Source organism: Azolla caroliniana, unplaced genomic scaffold, assembly GCF_043228905.1.
Source record: "Azolla caroliniana isolate FFs.n. ecotype wild unplaced genomic scaffold, voAzoCaro1.0.p SCAF_9, whole genome shotgun sequence".
Classification (NCBI taxonomy): Eukaryota; Viridiplantae; Streptophyta; class Polypodiopsida; order Salviniales; family Salviniaceae; genus Azolla; species Azolla caroliniana.
Window position 1 is genome coordinate 3,343,019 of NW_028230444.1, and position 18,080 is coordinate 3,361,098.

The 18,080-nt window shown below is 36.8% G+C and overlaps 1 protein-coding gene across 1 annotated transcript; it reads left to right on the forward strand.

Moving 5' to 3' along the window:
- Positions 1-8,576: 8,576 nt before the first annotated feature.
- On the forward strand, positions 8,577-13,403 carry LOC147859894 (lipid phosphate phosphatase 2-like). Its single transcript, XM_087324382.1, has 8 exons — positions 8,577-8,942; positions 10,709-10,971; positions 11,454-11,541; positions 11,631-11,740; positions 11,812-11,905; positions 12,034-12,222; positions 12,730-12,789; positions 13,117-13,403. Exons 1-8 carry the CDS (start codon positions 8,885-8,887, stop codon positions 13,209-13,211), a joined length of 957 nt encoding a protein of 318 aa, XP_087180508.1. The 5' UTR covers positions 8,577-8,884; the 3' UTR covers positions 13,212-13,403.
- Positions 13,404-18,080: the final 4,677 nt, after the last annotated feature.

The following is an 18,080-nucleotide window of genomic DNA, read 5'->3' on the forward strand; positions in this document are numbered from 1 at the left end:
TTGATCGTCTTGGTTGGCCTAACATAGGCCAAGAGACAATGATGTGAGGCATGCTTGCATGGCATTGGAAACCTAAGTGATATTATGTTCTTTTTCAGCTAAAACTATGAAGATTCTAACAATTGCTCTCATGTAGATCAATATCTACGTCAGTCATTGCATAAAACAAAATTTTCTTCAATTTTACATACATCAAATGATGTTCATATTGAAATATATTGATTGATATATGAGCATTTCCATAAGCTTTGGCGCATACCTAAATTCATCTTTATCCCAAAAAACTATCATAAATAACACATATATCCAACATCAATTTTCTCCTCGGAGATCATTATAATTGTTTCCATATGCATTCCACCCTAATTTGTTAAGCACCTATGATTATTGGCCATATATTCAGGTAAGTTATCAACTCAACCCATTACTTCTATCTTGTGATAGAGTCAAGACGTACTCAACCAATGAAAGTAAATTTAACTTGAGTAATTAAATCTACTTGGTGGTAAAGTCAATAGTTAGACCGTAGCAAGAAAGGTTAAATGTTTCTAGTAAGGTTGTGGATGGTCACCCCCACCCATTGAGCCTCTCAACATTGAAATGTACATGATTCTCCTAGATTCACTCTTTAATATTGACTATCTACCTTTTTATCTCCACGTGGATGGTTAATTGTGAAGGGAAAGGGGAAATTTATAGAGTAGTTTTTTTTCCCGTGACAACCAAAGGATTAGCCAAATACATGGTCGGGCAAGGGTCATGAGATAAACATTCCCCTCAACCATCACATCCTTGTGAGGGATGAAAATAACCCCTTCATGTTTTCCTAAAACTAAGGAAGAGGGATTTCTTGATGTTTGAGGGAAATAGTCATACCATTGTGAACACATGCTACTCATTTTCAATTTGGAGATTAAGATCGTGAATACTAAATCATTCAAAGCATTGGAAAACTAAGAATTGTATTGTACTCTCTAAACAAATGTTAAGAATTCAATTAAAATTTGCATGCATATGATAAAATGCTTCCCTAATTTTCTATGTGTGGATCATTGTCGAGTTAATAAACATGTTTGTCAAAAATTGTGGGGCCAAACTTTTAGATTTTCAATCATGTGAACATTTGGAACTTGTCATCTGAATAGGCATGGCCAATGGTCGATTATATGTTCATTATTAGCGTGCTTGATTGTCCCGCTTTACATGCAACCAATGTTTGTCAGCCACCATAACCAGAGCCTTCCGTGTATCGAAATATATCTTGTGGTTTCATCAAAGACATATTAAAGGTGTCTTCATAGGGAGACAATCAATAAAACACTGTTCATATCAAATCATACCCTTTTCATATCAAATCATGTGCTTTTCATATAGCTTGTCCCCTTTTCACATCAAATCATCTATAGTGGATTTCATCAAATAGCACATGGAAGTGAATGAACGCAGTAGGAATGCCCAATGTGCAAAGATGGAAGGATAACAAACAAGTCCCTCCTAGAAAGTAGGTGTAGCCCCCTCTCTTATTCAAAGAAAATTAATTTAAAACAAACTATGTGATGGGAACACTTGATCTACGTAATAATTTACACGTTGCTTGGTTCCATACTCTAAAATGTTGATGGCCAAACTACCGCTACATATTGCATAGTATTAATTGTTGTATCGAACACAATATTATGCATTATTATACTCCAAAGAGTTTCTTGAATGATTGAATCGTGCCCATGAATAATTCCTTACCTCAACGGCGCTTCATTCGACCAATGTGGGAAAGGATGAATAATTGAAGGTGCTCTCAATAGGAGCTTTGCAAATAAATTGAACACTATTTTTTTATATTTGTGATACAATCGTGTCTTTGTCCATATGAAATGACCTTAGTTTGCATTTGAAACATGTTGCAAGATATAGTCATATTTGACAAGGGCCAAAAAGACCATATTGATATTGTCATGTTTGAGAAACCACATGCTTGTTGAAATATGTATGAAGTGCACCCCATTTACAAAAGTTGTTGAAGGTCTTAAACCAGCTTCCCAATCATTGCCTAGTCATTCATAATGCAAAGATTGCATGATATGTTTGATATACTCGTGGTAATAAGCTAGGGATTTCAAGGTATGCAAAAAGAGGGTCTAATTCAACAAAGCTTAGCATAAAAGTTTTTTTTTGTAATATTGAAGGAATGTACAATGTAGTTGGAGAAGCATAATAAAAGCTTTGCATAAAGGAGTTTTTTGTTGGTTGGATTGAATTACTTAAGAAAATCACATATGTTCATGCACTAGAAAAATAGTCGTCTATAATTAATTGGCAAACAACCCTCGCATGATACACTACGTGGTTAATATGATGATCTGCAGGGTTCAATTGATGTTCTATGGCAACGTCAAGTAGCCTTTAAGAAACGATGGCAAGGGCGTCACTTATTTTTGGATACAACTTCTGGTCTGAGGTGGAATTATGCCATACCTTTTTTTTTGTTACATAGCTCGTAGTTTTTGCTCCACTTGTTTCTTATATGATATCATCCGTTTGATTAGATGTTGGTATTAGCCTTTGTATCACAATAGAAGTGAGATGAAATGTCTCCTTTTGTTTTCTATACATACATTTCTCAAGTAATATACTAAGGTGTATCTTTCTTTAATAAATAAATAAATAACCCTCACATGATACATGAATGTCCAATGCCTATGATATAAACTTGTCATGCCCTTCCTAGAGGGGATTTGGCAATAAGAAGTCATCAGGTAAGCACATTTGTGGTTCAATGCCCATGGTCTTGTAATCACCCTCAAGAAACTACAATAGATGAGTCTTGATCCATGTTACATATAAATCCATACACCGTGGGGAAGCTTTCAAGATATTCAAAGTTGCCATGATTAGAACTAGAGTTCTTGTCCCTTGAATCATGCCTTGACCCAAATTAAAGCATCCTTTTGATCTTCAATGAAAAACATGCCTTCAAGCCATCTCATGCGTGTCTTTCCTTTCTAGTTTCATTGGCTCTCATTTGATAAGATCGTCGAGACAGGTGACCTAGTGATAACGTGACACCAAAGAAATCCTTGCCACTTGTAAATATGCACCTTATAACAAATGTAAAGCATCTTAATCGATGTGTTGTCAATATTAGATCCCCTTCTCATCGTAAGTGCACAAACTAACTCTCGTGCATACCTAGTCCTTACATTCACACATTGTTAGACAAGTCTTTCTTCATTGCCTCTCATGGATTAAGCCTATAACAAAACATGTAAAGTTGCAACAATGGTCGAGATGAGTTCAAGAAATTGAAAGAGATATGGAGATAACATATAGTGGTTATCAAGGATAGTGATGGTTTTAGGTAGAGTTGGTACAAGAAGATCCAAGTTATCGTTGCATATGCTCATTAGAACTCTATAATAACCCATACCCACATTCATCATTTTCAACATAAAATGTCATATAGAGAATATAATCATTGTTATTATTTCGCTACAATGTCTCAACAGCCCTAAATGTTTAAAAATGTCTACGCTTCGCAAACCATTGGTATGCCACGACCCACATTAGGGAAGAAACACAATAAAGTACTATATCCACTTTAAGAAAAAAACGTTGCGAAAAGTAATGGAAAAGGAAACCATGGCTAGAGTTTCCTTTTTGCATTAGTAGTTGGACATATGTACGGTAGTGCTACCCATTGAGGCAAAGGCTTTAACTATTGGTTAAAAAATGGTTACACTTCTCAACTCATTGGTATGCCACGATCCACGCTACAGAAGAAACACAACAATGTACTATATCCACTTTAAGAAAGAAAGAAAGGTTGCAAAAAGTAATAGAAAAGGAAACCATGGTTTGGAGTTTTCCTTTTTCATTAGTAGTTGGACGTATGTACATCCGTGCCGTGCTATGCATTGAGGCAAAGGCTTTAACTATTGTACAACATGAATTATTATTGCAATTTTTTCATAATCATATGCCTCATAATTACTAAAGGAATAAATACATTTTAATATATGAACACAATGGTACTCTTTCATGACCATGAGGCCCTAGTATATATGAACAGACATAAATACCTAATGCGGCAAGATAAAGGCATGAGGGTATACATTGGATGAAGGGGTGCACATACTCTATAGACCGAAGGATAAGTCTGAGCTTTGACATATTCTATTCCAAAACGATCAATCAACATCCAGTGTTGCAATCCTTACGAAGGAGGCAATGTATGCATATATTTGTTGGTGATTGAATATGTATGCAAAGACTATATGTGAGATAGGTTGTGTAGGAATTCTTATATTGTATTTCAGTATGGGAGATATATGTCTTCAACCTTCTAGTCATACTACTCTCAAAAGGGTCTGAATGATACGCTCTTGCCGACGATGCCCCTCTCGAAACCTTCCAAGTCTCTCGATCGATTTTTTGCATTGGTAAAACATGTGAAGCAAGATCTTATTATCATGCTTGGAAAAGAGAAGACTTCTAGTTGACGTGACTACTCGGTTAGGCATGTTTCAAAGTATATATATAAAAATTGTAAAGCAGAGTATGTTTCCATTGAGGAGCCGTTCCTACTCCACAATGGAAAGTTAATGCAAACAAAACTCATAATTTTTGTCACTTTATTTCGGTTGGAAAGTTAGTTGTCTTCTACCATTTCACATGCTCTCTCTCTCTCTCTCTCTCTCTCTCTGCGTTGCCACACCATAACGGAGATCTTCTCGAAGACAGCCATAGCCAGCTTTACACGAATCTCATCTATCTTTCGCCCTTCTTTCTCTGTGCTCTTCCTTTCTGTCTCTGCGCTTTTCTTTCGTCTTCTCTTTCTGTCTGTCTTCTTATTACTGTAAAAACTTTTCCTTTGCCATTTTAGCTTTTCTTTTACATTTGCTGTGGACGTGGGAAGCATATAATTATAGCCCTCATGCCAGTCCAATATCACTGTCTGTACATAATATATTATGTTAATAGTACTCCACGTTTCTAAAAATAATGTAGTTTCTAAACATAATGCCCGCCATAGATGACAATATTTGGTCTACGTATTTTGGTCCATGTGACTGCGATATTCTGGATGGGTTTTATGGCACTCTTGTGGTCTCAATTTGTCCCCATGATCCCATATAGGTGTGGGCCATTGGAACTGATATGAATTCGATGTCAATTTCAGTTGGTGCATCAAAACTTGCAATTGTTGTATGATTCTCAATTGGTATCAAATGGCCCTCGTCATAATCTCGACGTGGTTGGGGCCATTCGAATAGGTGAGAGCCTGATCCAACGCCTAATGTGTTCTCAATTGCTAAATACTAATAAGACACATGATCCTAATGTGCTCCTAGTGGTTGAAACTTTGCAATATCAAACAAATGGTCAATATATGATTGTTGGCCAACTATGTTTCATTGGTGGCCAAGGCTTATCAACCATTTGCTTCATGGACAATTGTATTGTTTAGAAACAATGCGCTTCACCCATGAAAGCCAAAAAAGAAATCCCTAAAGAGATATGCCTTGCTATTATAAAATCATAAGATATACAAATGTTGTGTTGGATAAAGGAGTATACCAACCAACTCCATTGTGCTCACATCGTAGCCGATTTGATGTGTATATACAAGAACTACACGTATTTGTAAACTGTATCTCCAAGATTTTATGGTCTACTCCTCCCAAACTGTAATTGAGCATGCAATGTAACCTATACCACCAATATTTGTAGCAATAGAGTCCATAAACAAAGTTAGTAGACATTGTTTACCAAAATGACAGGAACAATATACATCCATATTATGTGACATTTTCACCCATGAAAGCCAATTCCTTGAGTAGTTCATCAATTAATAATAAAATCCCATCAAAACATATCGAAGCTCCTTGTTGTATTATTTGCTCACTAGTGCAAACATTTCCATAGGACTATATCATGTCATATTAAGAAACAATCCTTATTCTCTTGACAAAGAAGACCAGTGGACACCTAGAAGAGCTTCATCCTCAAATAGTTTCCTTGATTAAGAATAAAATCCTCTATACGAACTTGGAGACTCGAGGAAACTTCTCATATCAACGTGCTTACACAATAATGGGATAGTTTGGTACTAGTCCAAATCATGTATGACCAAGCAACAACCCATGGACGCTCCAATATAAGACATGACCAAGGAACATCATTGTGTTCATTGTTAGACAAGGCTAGCACTCAGAACTACATGACGTGCTTTTAGGAGCATAAACACTCCCATGTGAGACGAAATCATGTTTGACCAAGCCACAATCCTTGTTCCATCCATAGACAAATCTTGCTTGTCAATTACATGTTATTTGATGTTGATGAGGCACATGCCAACTCTCTCTCAAATAATGCACACCCTCTCGATTTACAATGATCTTATTTATGGATACATGGGTCCACGCGCATTCCATGTCTTAGCCCACTAGTAACTACGAAATAAACATGTACACATGTATGCATTCATCATTGATTATAGAGAGAGTTTTCTTATCTCAATGCTTCGTAACATGACTTTAACATGCTTGATCTTAAACGTGACTTACATTTTTGTGATGCTTGGAACATAAATCAACATATCCCTTTGTTTCAACACTGGCTCCCAAAAATATGCCTACGTACTAGGCTAGATTCGTAGGCTTCCAACGGCCTACCGGTTACAATCCGATTCGGCTCTCTGATCCCCGATCTGGCTCTCCTATCCAACTCTGGCTTATTCAATCGATCCGGATCCGGTTGAGCTTGTTCACTCAACATGTTGTGCAGTCATTGGGCTTGACTTCACACTGTTTTGCTCTTGTATAGTCGATGTGTCATCGGTCCTAGTTTTTAGCTTTCATGTACCTCGATGTACATTCCATTCATATTGTGGATGAAAATGTGCATGTCGTCTGTGCACGATTTGAAAACCACCAATAGTATCTCGGGCATTCAAATTTATCACAAGCAATTTCTTATTTCTTGATGCTCTACATTTGGAGAAATTTCATTTTACAAGCTTCTAAATTGTATATTTGATCTTTCATGCTTTCCCTCTTACGGTGCACTGGAATTGCTTGTCCTATGCTCTTCCACATTTCTCGTAATTTCCTATTATTCCTCACTTCCAAGGAAAGTCTCCTAAATAGAATAGAGAATTAACATGTCATAAGATATCTCAACCATGGTAAGTAAGTATGTGTTTTGTTATACTTGTACTTCGTAAATGTTGGATTCAAGTCTACACTATGCTACTAGTCTATGGTCACTCAATATCATTTGTTTCCCAATTGTGTGACTTATTATCCTCGTACTCTATTATACTTATGAAAAAGTTCCAGCATTAAGAGTTGAGTATGACCTTTTTCTGTTACTTTTCCATAATATTAACCAATTTTTTTATTATCTTATTGTGATGTAGATTATGTGCAGTTGTTCAACATAGAAATATCATTGTGACATTTGCAATCTAAATAAGTTACACTACCTACTCTCAAGAATCCCTTGACACTTAGAATAAAACAAGAATATCTATCACGATTTATATGAACATGTGCTTTTTGCCATCTCTTATAAGGCAACAACTCCTCCTTTATGAACATCATCAAGTGGATGGGCCCCAAGCAAACAAATATTTTCACAATGTGATAGTTTTTCTAGTGAAGGTGTCTCAAGGTGGTGTTGGTAGAGTTGACGAAGAGGAGAGGTGGATTTACCCCAGTAGAGGAAAAGTTTCCACATCAATGTCATTTTTTATAGTTGAGATTAGTCAAGGTGATTGCAGTCGAGTAAGGGCGAATGAGAGAAGGAGAAAATGTTAGTATAAAAAAGCTTGACCACATTTCATTGTCAAGATTTGGTCAACGTGATATCTAGGGTAGTGAACGATGGGGGAACAAAGGAATTCTATTTATCGTAATTCAGACCTACTAAGATAAAACTCGGCTCCACAAAAGGATGACCACAAGAGCTCTAATTGCCCTACGACTAAATGATGAATTTCCACGAAGAGGAGAGAGGTATTGCCTAACAAATATTTAGTCAATATGATCACGTACAGAGTCCAAACACGAGGGACAAAAGAGATGGAAAAGCTCTATAGGCCATAACAGATATATTTTTTTTTCCGAATGAGGATGTGGTTAGGTGATCAATGGTGGACTCAAGAAAGGCAAGTCAAGAACTACATAGACCTTCGTGAAGAAGAAAACTTTACTCGGGAAAGGAGCCTCTCTTCAGGTGAGAACATTAAGCCAAGTTTTGAGAGGCAAACTTTGCCCAGTCAAGGAGGAAGAACAGAAGAACTCTCATTGACCGTGGCAGTAGTGTAGTCAACATATGGTAAAGCTGTCATAGTCAAGGCCACATAAGACTTATGGTGAAGTCAATTCGCTCAAAGGAAAGAAAGAAGAGCTATCTATACATGCATGTACTGTATTCGACCATTTGTCAAAGGAAAGGTTCGTTAGTCAGTCAAGGTCTAGTCAAGAAAGGAAAAAAAGGAGGAAGAACGAAGCGAGGAAGTGGAAGCGGAATCAGAAACCCTAAACTGGCGGAAATGAGAAGAAAAGCGACGGTCAGAATCGAAGCCTGTGAAATGTATGATCTGCTGAGTGAAATGGTCGATCAGTGCGAATCGAACGTAGTCCGAATGTCATGAAGGAACGCAGGAGATTCAGGCATCCTGTTTCATCTTCGTCTTCTGTCTCTCAATTAGCTATGGCGAAGGAGAACGACACGGGGGAACGACATTTTACTTGAGAATCTGCTCATGGAAGAGACTCCATTGTAAGCAATATTCGAAGCTCCATCGTCTGCAGACTGCAACAAGTACGACGATATATTTAGATCTGTCTCAAAGTAGTCTTCTGCGTCTCCTCCTTTCGACATGAACGGCCATCAGGCACTCTCAGACCACTACGAAACTCCTCTTTCTCCTCTTTCGGGTACTCTCTCTCTCTCTCTCTCTCTCTCTCCTCTGTAATTTTTTCTTGAACTATGAGTAATTGTTTTCCAAAGGCGTAGTTTCCACAGAGATTCAACTAGTTTTCTCAAACACCGAAGCCGCCATAACAGCGAGATATCTAGCTTCCTCACCAGATATACAATCTCTTCTCTTTCTCCTCGTTTCTTCCTACATTTTGTCAGAAACCTGCAGATATTGCAGTTTTTAATATTTATCAGGGTTTCTGGCTACACTTCTTTGAAAATGTGCAGATTCTATGAGTATTTTTGTCAAAGTTTGAGTGTCCTCGTCAGATATAAAGAGTCTTTTCTCGATCAATTTCTATGTCTTTCTTGCTCAATTTGTACACTTTGTCAAAAACTTGGTTTTCTCAGTAGATTCTCTCCCGATGTATTTCTTGTGTAAATGATTGCATTTGTCAATGACATAGCTTCCACAGCAGATGCAACAGTCTACTCTCTATCTTCATATTATTCTCTTCGTTTCTTTGTTTGCATGAGCACGGCATATCTTGATCAGCAAATTGAAGTTTTTATTTTTTTCGTCTTTCTTTTCTGGGCAAGTTGAGTTCGTCAAAGATCTAACATTTCCACCAGATTATCGTCATACTCCAGTCTCCTCTCTTGGAACGTATGATCAAAATTATAGCTTTCTCAATCTATTTGAGCAAACACTGTCTTTCCTTATTTCGTTTCTGTATATCTGACCTGTTGTTCAATCCCTCTCCTTCATGTTGTCTGACAATTTATTTACTTTGAATTATCACATCAATCTTTTTTTCTCTCTCTCATAAATAGCCGTATTCCTCTCAATTTACCTCTCAGGCGATCTCCCGTAAGCTTAAGAAAATATCTACAGGCTCGTGAAACGTGTCAAAGATGATGATACTTATTGCAACAAATATTTGTAGAACATGAGCTATTTAATTTTCATTGTCATACTCAGATTATCTCATGTCTCTTTGATGAATCTTTAGCGTTCTCAGCTAGTCTTTATTTCCTGTACTTCTGTAATAGTTCTAAACTCTCAAATTGGTGTTAATCTTCTGAAGTTTTATCTTTGAATTCAGCTCGTTTACATGTTCTCATTTAAGAAGCTTTTATCCTGGTGGTCAAGCCTTCTACTCCTCTATTCAATCTAATGTAAAACTATTTTCTTCTGGAACTTTGCCATAGGCTTGCAGGTTGAAGCTTTATTTTTTAGGTGATTCATGTTTATATTTTGTAATGATCATAATATCATATCATGCCGAAGTTGTAGTTTGTGGTTGCATCATTTGTAAAGCTAATACATTTCAAAAGTACAAGCTAAGCTTCATTTTATAAAGTTGCAAGTGCCATAGTTCCGTTGGTGGGTATGTCATGTATATGCCATTTTTGTTTGGTAGGTAGAGCAAGAATGGTATGACACGTAGGACCATATGAGGTGTCATTTGGGCATTGCTTATAAATATTCAAACTTGTGAATTTTTTGTGGCAGAAATTCCGAAAAAATAGAGTGGAGAAAGGTAAGGTATCAATTATTGAGAATTATGGCTCTAAAGTCCATCTTGTGAAACTGTGCTGAATAGATTGGTTGCGAAGTACATCATATAGTGCTGTAAAAGAGTGGTAACAGTTATGGTCATTAATGCTATCCTGTATTGGGAATTGATCATTGCACCCTTTTTTTGTTTTCCTTTCCACACTTTTCTCTTTGGTCAGTTAAATTATTACCGTGGAATTATTTGTAATTGGCTTATTGCAGCAAAATTTGGGTCAGATACTGGTCTTTCGATGGAGACAAGGCAATCTGAACCAACATACAATGATGCAAAAATGACTCTAAAAGGGGCTACCTACAAACTTATTAGATTTCATCTCCATGATTGGCTTGCAATTTTTGGTCTTGCTATTCTTGATGGGATATTGAATGTCATCACTCCTTTCTATCGATTCGTTGGGCAAACAATGATTGGAGACTATATGTTTCCACTAAAACCAAACACGATACCTTTTCAAGCAGTACCCGTACGTTTTTTATCCCAATCCCTTCATTTTGGAGTAACTCAGCATATTGCATGATGTATTATCATGAAGGACTCTTAATTGAAAGGCACAGCTGAATTGAAGTTTGTGAAGAATTTGAAATGATCTTTTTTGTGTTACTGAAGTTGGAAATGGTTGAGATACTCAGAGAACTTTCAGATATCTTTTGTTGTTGGAGATGGAAACAAATCTGATGAAACTCATGTATGACCATGTTTCCTGCTTCAAAAGATTCTTTGTTGATTGTGTGCGTTTGTATTCAAGGATGAAAGAGTAAAAAGACGGTACAAAAGCTGCAAACAGTGCGTGAAATTGATAATGAGGAAACTAAAAGAATAGTTGTGTTAGGTATTGAGAAGGTTTTCTATTTTCAAGTCGAATGCTTGTCTTGAATGAGATCATTGCTTGACAATATTCCCTATATCTATTCAAATGTTAAATTAATTAATTTATATCTACCACAGGTCATCGCATTAGTCTTTCCTCTTATTGTCTTTGTGGTGTATTTTCTCTACACAAAAGACATCACTGATTTACACCATGCAATCCTTGGTGAGTTCTCATGCTTCAGCAGATATATAATTAATGTTCCAACATCTGACAAGTATTAATGTACTAATATATATGTTTTATAATGTCAGGGCTTTTCTTTGCGGTTTTGATCACTGCTGTCATCACTGACTCCATAAAAGATGCTGTTGGTCGTCCACGGCCAGATTTCTTTTGGCGGTGCTTTCCTGATGGAAATGCTGTAAGTATTCTGATATTTTTGTATAAATGATTGAATTAAGAACAGATGAGTCACACAGCTTCTTTTACTAGGTCTACAGAAACGATACTGGAGAGGTTGTGTGCCATGGTGAAAAGGCAGTAATAAAAGAAGGCCACAAAAGCTTCCCAAGTGGACACACATCATGTAAAAATTCTATCAACTTTATGCTTCTTGGTGATCCTATCAGCCTTGTTTTGTCAATTTCTGTAGTTCTCGGTGATTCTATTATCCTTAAACTTATTGATGGTTTGCTTTTGCACTGAATACTGTAGGGTCTTTTGCTGGGATGACATTTCTGTCAATGTATTTAGCGGGAAAATTCCAACTTTTCAATGGTCGAGGGCATGTGGCTAAAATTTCCATAGTCTTTGCTCCAATTCTAGCTGCCTTATTAGTAGGCCTTTCCCGAGTTGATGACTATTGGCATCATTGGGAAGATGTATTTGCAGGAGCACTCATTGGTAATTTTTTGTTTTGATTCAGAATTAAAAACGATAATAATGTTATGAAGTAATTGCTTGACTCAGAACTAGTGCGTTATCTAATTGAATTCTTCAAAGACCCAAAATCTAAAGAAATTGATATAAAAGGAAAGTTCTACTATTTTCCCTTACAAAGCGAGATTCTAAAATTGGTCAATGTTTTACATTCCTTAATATTCATGAAGATTGAAGGTTCAAAATTAGTAGCATCAGGGAAAATAAAGCTACTAATATATCAGATGCGAGAACTTGTGTTAAAACATTTTAACTATAGATTTTACCGTTTAAACATAGAACAAATATAAGCTGTGGTGGGAGACATCTCTAAAATAGTTGTAGGAACTAGACATAGGTAATTTTATCTTGTACATTATGCATTTAAATGTAATGACAGTTTCTGGGAAGTTGAGATTTAATAATGCATTTGCACAATGCATATCCATCATGCATGGTTTCAGATTCATTTCTTTCCTCTATCTTTTGCAGGTACAATAATGGCAGTTTTAAGTTACCATCACGTGTTTCCTTCAATATTTGGTGAAAATAGTAAGAAGAGCAAGAACTTTCTGAGTCGTATGTAAATTATCTTCGAGATACCCCAGAGTTTTTCTTTATTTCCCCAAAGACCCCTGAATATTCATTATTTCCCGAGTATCCCTTATCAACCCCAGAAAGAGAGAAAGATGGTGATGAATTGACTATCTATTTGCTCAAATATCATTTACAGTTGCTGAATGAAGGGGTTGATGGAGGGCATTTAGGGAAGTAATGAAAATTTAGGGACGTTTGGGAAAGTAATAAAAACATTGGGGCATTTCAGAGATTTCCATTGTATTGTGGACAAACATGTCATTCTTTTCTGTGTATTATCAGGTGCTGAACCATATAAACACCTTCCAATAGGAAATGACTTCAATCTGGTTTGGTTTTGTCGTCTGAAACAAGCAGAACATGAGAATGATGTTTAAGATATTATGGCCAAAGTATCGAACTCTGTGTGGCATTCTTGTGTAATGCAAACCACAAGAAAAACACTCTGTTTTCTTCCATGATTTCAAATTAATCCTTCAATTGAACTCTGGTAAAACCCTCCAATTTGAATAGATTCAGAACTCTCTCGTCAAAAGTTTTTCCCTAATATTATTGTCAGCATTGTTTCAGTTACAGTGGACCTTGTATGCGCGTGTTTGCATGGCAGTGCCACCTTTCGGAGAATTTCCTAGAATGTTTCGTATGTTTGAGGGCTTGATTCAGTTATGGTGGTAATACGTATACAGTAAGGAACTCCATATCATCTAATCCAATGTTATGGTTACAGATATACACTTTGAGAAAAACTTGCTTGTGCAGCATATGTTGATTTGCATTTGAAGTATGTTCCCGCCCAACACTTCTATGTGATTTTATTGAGTTATTTGGATGCTTCACACTTCATCTACTTTATTCTTCCCCACACATGCACTTAATCTGTGAAATGTTTGGGTTAAAGATCTACTCTATTGAGTATTCAAACTTTGGGTTGTAGATCTACTCTTTAAGAGTAACTTGTTTGTGCAGTATATGTGGATTTGTGATTCAAGTTAGTTTCCCCCTACTTTAGCACGAATTTGTTTTTAGTTATTTTTATGCATCTTTCTTTCTCTGACTGATTCTTTCTCCTCACATGCACTTAGTTTCTTGAATTGTTCTATTCCATTGGATAAGGATGTGTATTAAGATTGAAGAGTTGGGTTGAGTAGGTAGACATTATGATGAAGAAAAGGTTATGTGATGTTGCTTTTGTTCAGTTTTTAAGAAACCAAGGATTGGTCTTCAAGGCAGAATCCTTGATGAGTCAAGTTGGGTAGGTAGGCATTATGAAAAATCATGATGAAAAAATGGGTTATGGGTTGTTGCTTTTGTTCAGTTTTTAAGAAACCAAGGATTGGTCTTGAAGGCAGAATAAAAGTAACTTTTAAGTTAATATAAAAATTGAGATTTCCTTGTTCATTGCCAAACTATTAGGAAACATATTTTTGATTGCCCATCTATAGTGACTTCACATTGTATTGATATTTCTTTTTCTTTTTTCTATGTTTAAACTTGTGAGAATAAATCACTCTTATAAATTTACGAATCTAGTCCATTCATATTTTCCTCAAAAAAATCATCGAGGCATGGTGTTGAAGTTCAACACCAATTTCTCACCCATGTTTAAAGGTTGTAAAAAACAAAGATGAAGCAAATTTTACAATCATGAGTTGGAAAGGTATTAATGCTTTTCAATGTCTTTTGTGTAGATAGCATTGTTAAAAAACATTAGAATACAAGTGTTGCTAGAGAAAAGTTTGATCCCGAGAGGTAGGGGACCACTAGACAGGCTTGAAAGCTCTGAATTGCGAGACATTGAGACACCGACACAGAATAACGCAATTCGAGTACTCGCGTATACTAGTCATAAATGGATTGTAGATCTTGATCCGATCAAAGTACAACCCAATTGGCACATATGTACTCATGAAAACACATGGCTACGTAAGGTAAGTTGGGACCCTTTGCAATGGACATGGCGTGATCCCTACGCGGGGCAAGGAAGCAAACCCATCCCTTTCTTCCAATTCACAACTAGATTAGGTCGCCACATTCTAGCTGCTCAAACCGCTCGAGAGCCGACTGCTGCGAAGGTCTGGCACACATTTCAAGTTCCTCCCACAATAATCACCAAGTTTTGGCAAAAAATCTGGAAACAACAACTCGTGAGGCGAATTACCACGTTGTCGTGAAGATCCGTCACTACGCGCGAATCGTGAGGCGGAACCGTCGGGGTTATGGACCAGAAGGATTTAGAGTCGATACAAGCTTTGGCGAGAAAGTACTTAAGATAGATTGGGAAAGAGAGAAGTTGAGATTACACGATTGATTTGATAACGAATTTCTTCCTCTTAATTTTCATAAAAAAAAACCGTGTTTTTTCTCCTCCCCCTTCCCTCTTTTATAGATGCTCTCATGCATATGATGCATGTGAGGGTACAAGACATGCATAAATTGCATGTTTGCCATTTGGCGCTTAAGTATTACATGTGGTGCATGCTAACCATGTCACTCATTTTAGCTCTCATGTATGAGAATTTACATGTAAAACTACAATGATAGAAATATAATTTCAACTAAATAGTATGGCTTAATGGTAAGCCAATTGACTCCTAACTTGGAGGTGCAAGGTTTGAATCCATACTTGCCTTCCTTGTATATGTAAATATGTATATATATTTATATATTTATTTTATCTAGTCGCCGGACGCCGGTTCACCGGATACCGGTGCCTCGCCAAATGCCGCCGCCGGATACCGGTGCCGTCGCCGGATGCCGGCCTCGTCGGATGCCGGTGCCGCATGCCGCCGCCGGATTGCAGTCGGATGTCGTCGGATCACCGGCTCCATCGTCGGTCCGGTTTTGGTTGGCCAAAACCCTTTTCAAGTAGCTAGCCACCTCCACTCTTAGTTCAAGTTACCTTGAACTCTCTATGCTCCACACATAGACACAAAGATAATATCTTTTGCTCCACCTTATATATGATGAGAGCCGTATTTGTCGTGCCTATGTGGGATATCTCACAATTTTCTCTTTTCTTTTCACGAACTTTATACCCTCATATCTTGACATTTAGTTGTCCATTTCTCGTGTAATAAAGTGCATTCAAACCTCCATCATTTTGTACTTAGATATTAAAAATGTTATCTTCACAATTATTGTATTACGTGATTCATACTCGATTTCGTACGTTTTATGGGATTTTCACACTATTGCCGAAAATCTTCACGATAACGTTCCAATGGCTATTAATACATAAGTCCCTACCAGTGGGAGCATGGCAACGTGGGAACCTTAGCTCTCCTAATTGTGTAGAGTGCCCCCATGCAATAGAATCAATACGACACGCTCTGTGGGACTGCCCAACGTCCCATCGAATATGGTGGGGGGTTGGCCGCTTGTTGCAATTATGCCAGGTGCAAGGCTCAATGAAGTGGGGAAATATATGTTGGCTATCATGGCAGATTGTAATTGGTAGATACGAGCATCAAGAGGAGGGGATGACTTTGGTGAGAAAAGCACGGGAGGTCTTTTTCTCCTCCAGCGGCAATGTCCACTCCACTCCTCGTAATGACAAATCTCAAGAGGTGTTGGAATTGGTCAGCCCAATAACTCTTTGGATTCTATGGAAACAACGATGTAGGCGAGTCTTCTCCAACCAAACCGCATATCCAACAAGGTTATTGCAAGAGATATGGAGTGAAATTGTAGCCACTCTAAAGAGCCAATATGATGGCCTTAAGGGCGGCTCCGATGGAGTTGAAAGACAACGAATAGCCTTCATCCGACAATGGTCGTCCTCTCCCTTTCTTGAGTCAATGGGCATCCACATAAGATGGAACTATTACGTCCCTATAGGGATTTTTAAATTTTTATAACTAATGGAATGAGTTTTTTTTGGAAAAAAAAAACAAGTTTGATAAGAGAACAATATTTAGGTAGGAGCGCATTATCAATTGAGGCATGCCAATGGAAATCTTAATGCTTCATGTTTGTTAGAAAAAACCAATGTGGTTGATTATCATGCCTCCTAAAAAAACATATGGACAAGCATCTAATCCTCAATCCTTCAACTCTTTTAGCTAGTCATGTGGACAAGTTGAATATGCATGCCAATTTGTAATATGATTGGCTGAAGTGTCCATGATAAACAAAAACCTTGGGATAGTACTAATTGGGAAGTATTAAAAACAATTCAAGCCTCCTAGCAATGACCTCGTGAGAAAAAGACATAAAACTCAACTTGGTCTTAAATATGGTCAAATATATTTAAAGGGAAGCACACCAAGAATAACCCACAACATTTACATACTAGCTATTACAACAATCAATGGATCTATACCATCACACTCTCAATGCTTTTACTAATGGTTAACATATCCTTCACTTATGCCATGACCATATGAAATTCAAAATTTCATGTAACTTATTTGTAGATTATTTTCTTGTTGATTGTGTAATTTTATCATAGATTATTTATCCTCAAATTATTGGATAAAGAATGTTGATTATAATATAGGATGATACATGTGCACAAGAAGACAATGTGGTGGGGTCAACAATTCATAGGAGGTTGATATGGAGTTCTTATAGTTTTATAGGGTTGAGCTTGTTTTTATACATGAGAGCGATACCATGTTAATGAATGTGTATGTATTTTTTGTACTTCCACGTTCAAGGATAACAATAAAGGCAAAAGACCTTTAATGATTTGTGCCATTTTAAAATTTATAGTAACAGAACCAATGTGTCAATCGATGTAATATAGGAATCGAGAATGTTGATTATAATTTATATTATAGGATGATACATGTGCACAAGAAGACTAGAAGACAATGCGGTGGGGTCAGCAATTCATAGGAGGTTGATAAGGAGTTCTTGTAGTTTTATAGGGTTGAGCTTGTTTTTATACATGAGAGATAGTACTATTACCATGCTAATGTATGTGTATATATTTTTTGCACTTCCACTCTCGAGTATAACAATAAAGGCGAAAGTTCAAAGACCTTGAATGATTTGTGCCATTTTATAGTAATAAAACCAACATGTCAATGTAATATAGGAATTGAGAAACAAAAAGTGCATTTTTTGTTTTAGTCCGAAGTAATTTATTGTAGCGAAATATTCAACGTGCAAGCTTGTGGTTTCAACTTTCAACTTCCAAACATTTTATATCTCTTCTTCAAAGTTGGCTTTTTACTCAATCTTTGTGAACAAACTCATTTAAAACTTCATGTATATGGTAACAAGTAATTAAAAAACACTAT

Bases quoted from the DNA above. Each gene is read 5' to 3' on its own strand.
- LOC147859894 (XM_087324382.1), top strand. From the start codon at position 8,885: ATGAACGGCCATCAGGCACTCTCAGACCACTACGAAACTCCTCTTTCT. The intron at 10,972-11,453 runs GTACGTTTTTTA...TATCTACCACAG, and splicing joins TACCTTTTCAAGCAGTACCC to GTCATCGCATTAGTCTTTCC. The intron at 11,741-11,811 runs GTAAGTATTCTG...TTCTTTTACTAG, and splicing joins GCTTTCCTGATGGAAATGCT to GTCTACAGAAACGATACTGG.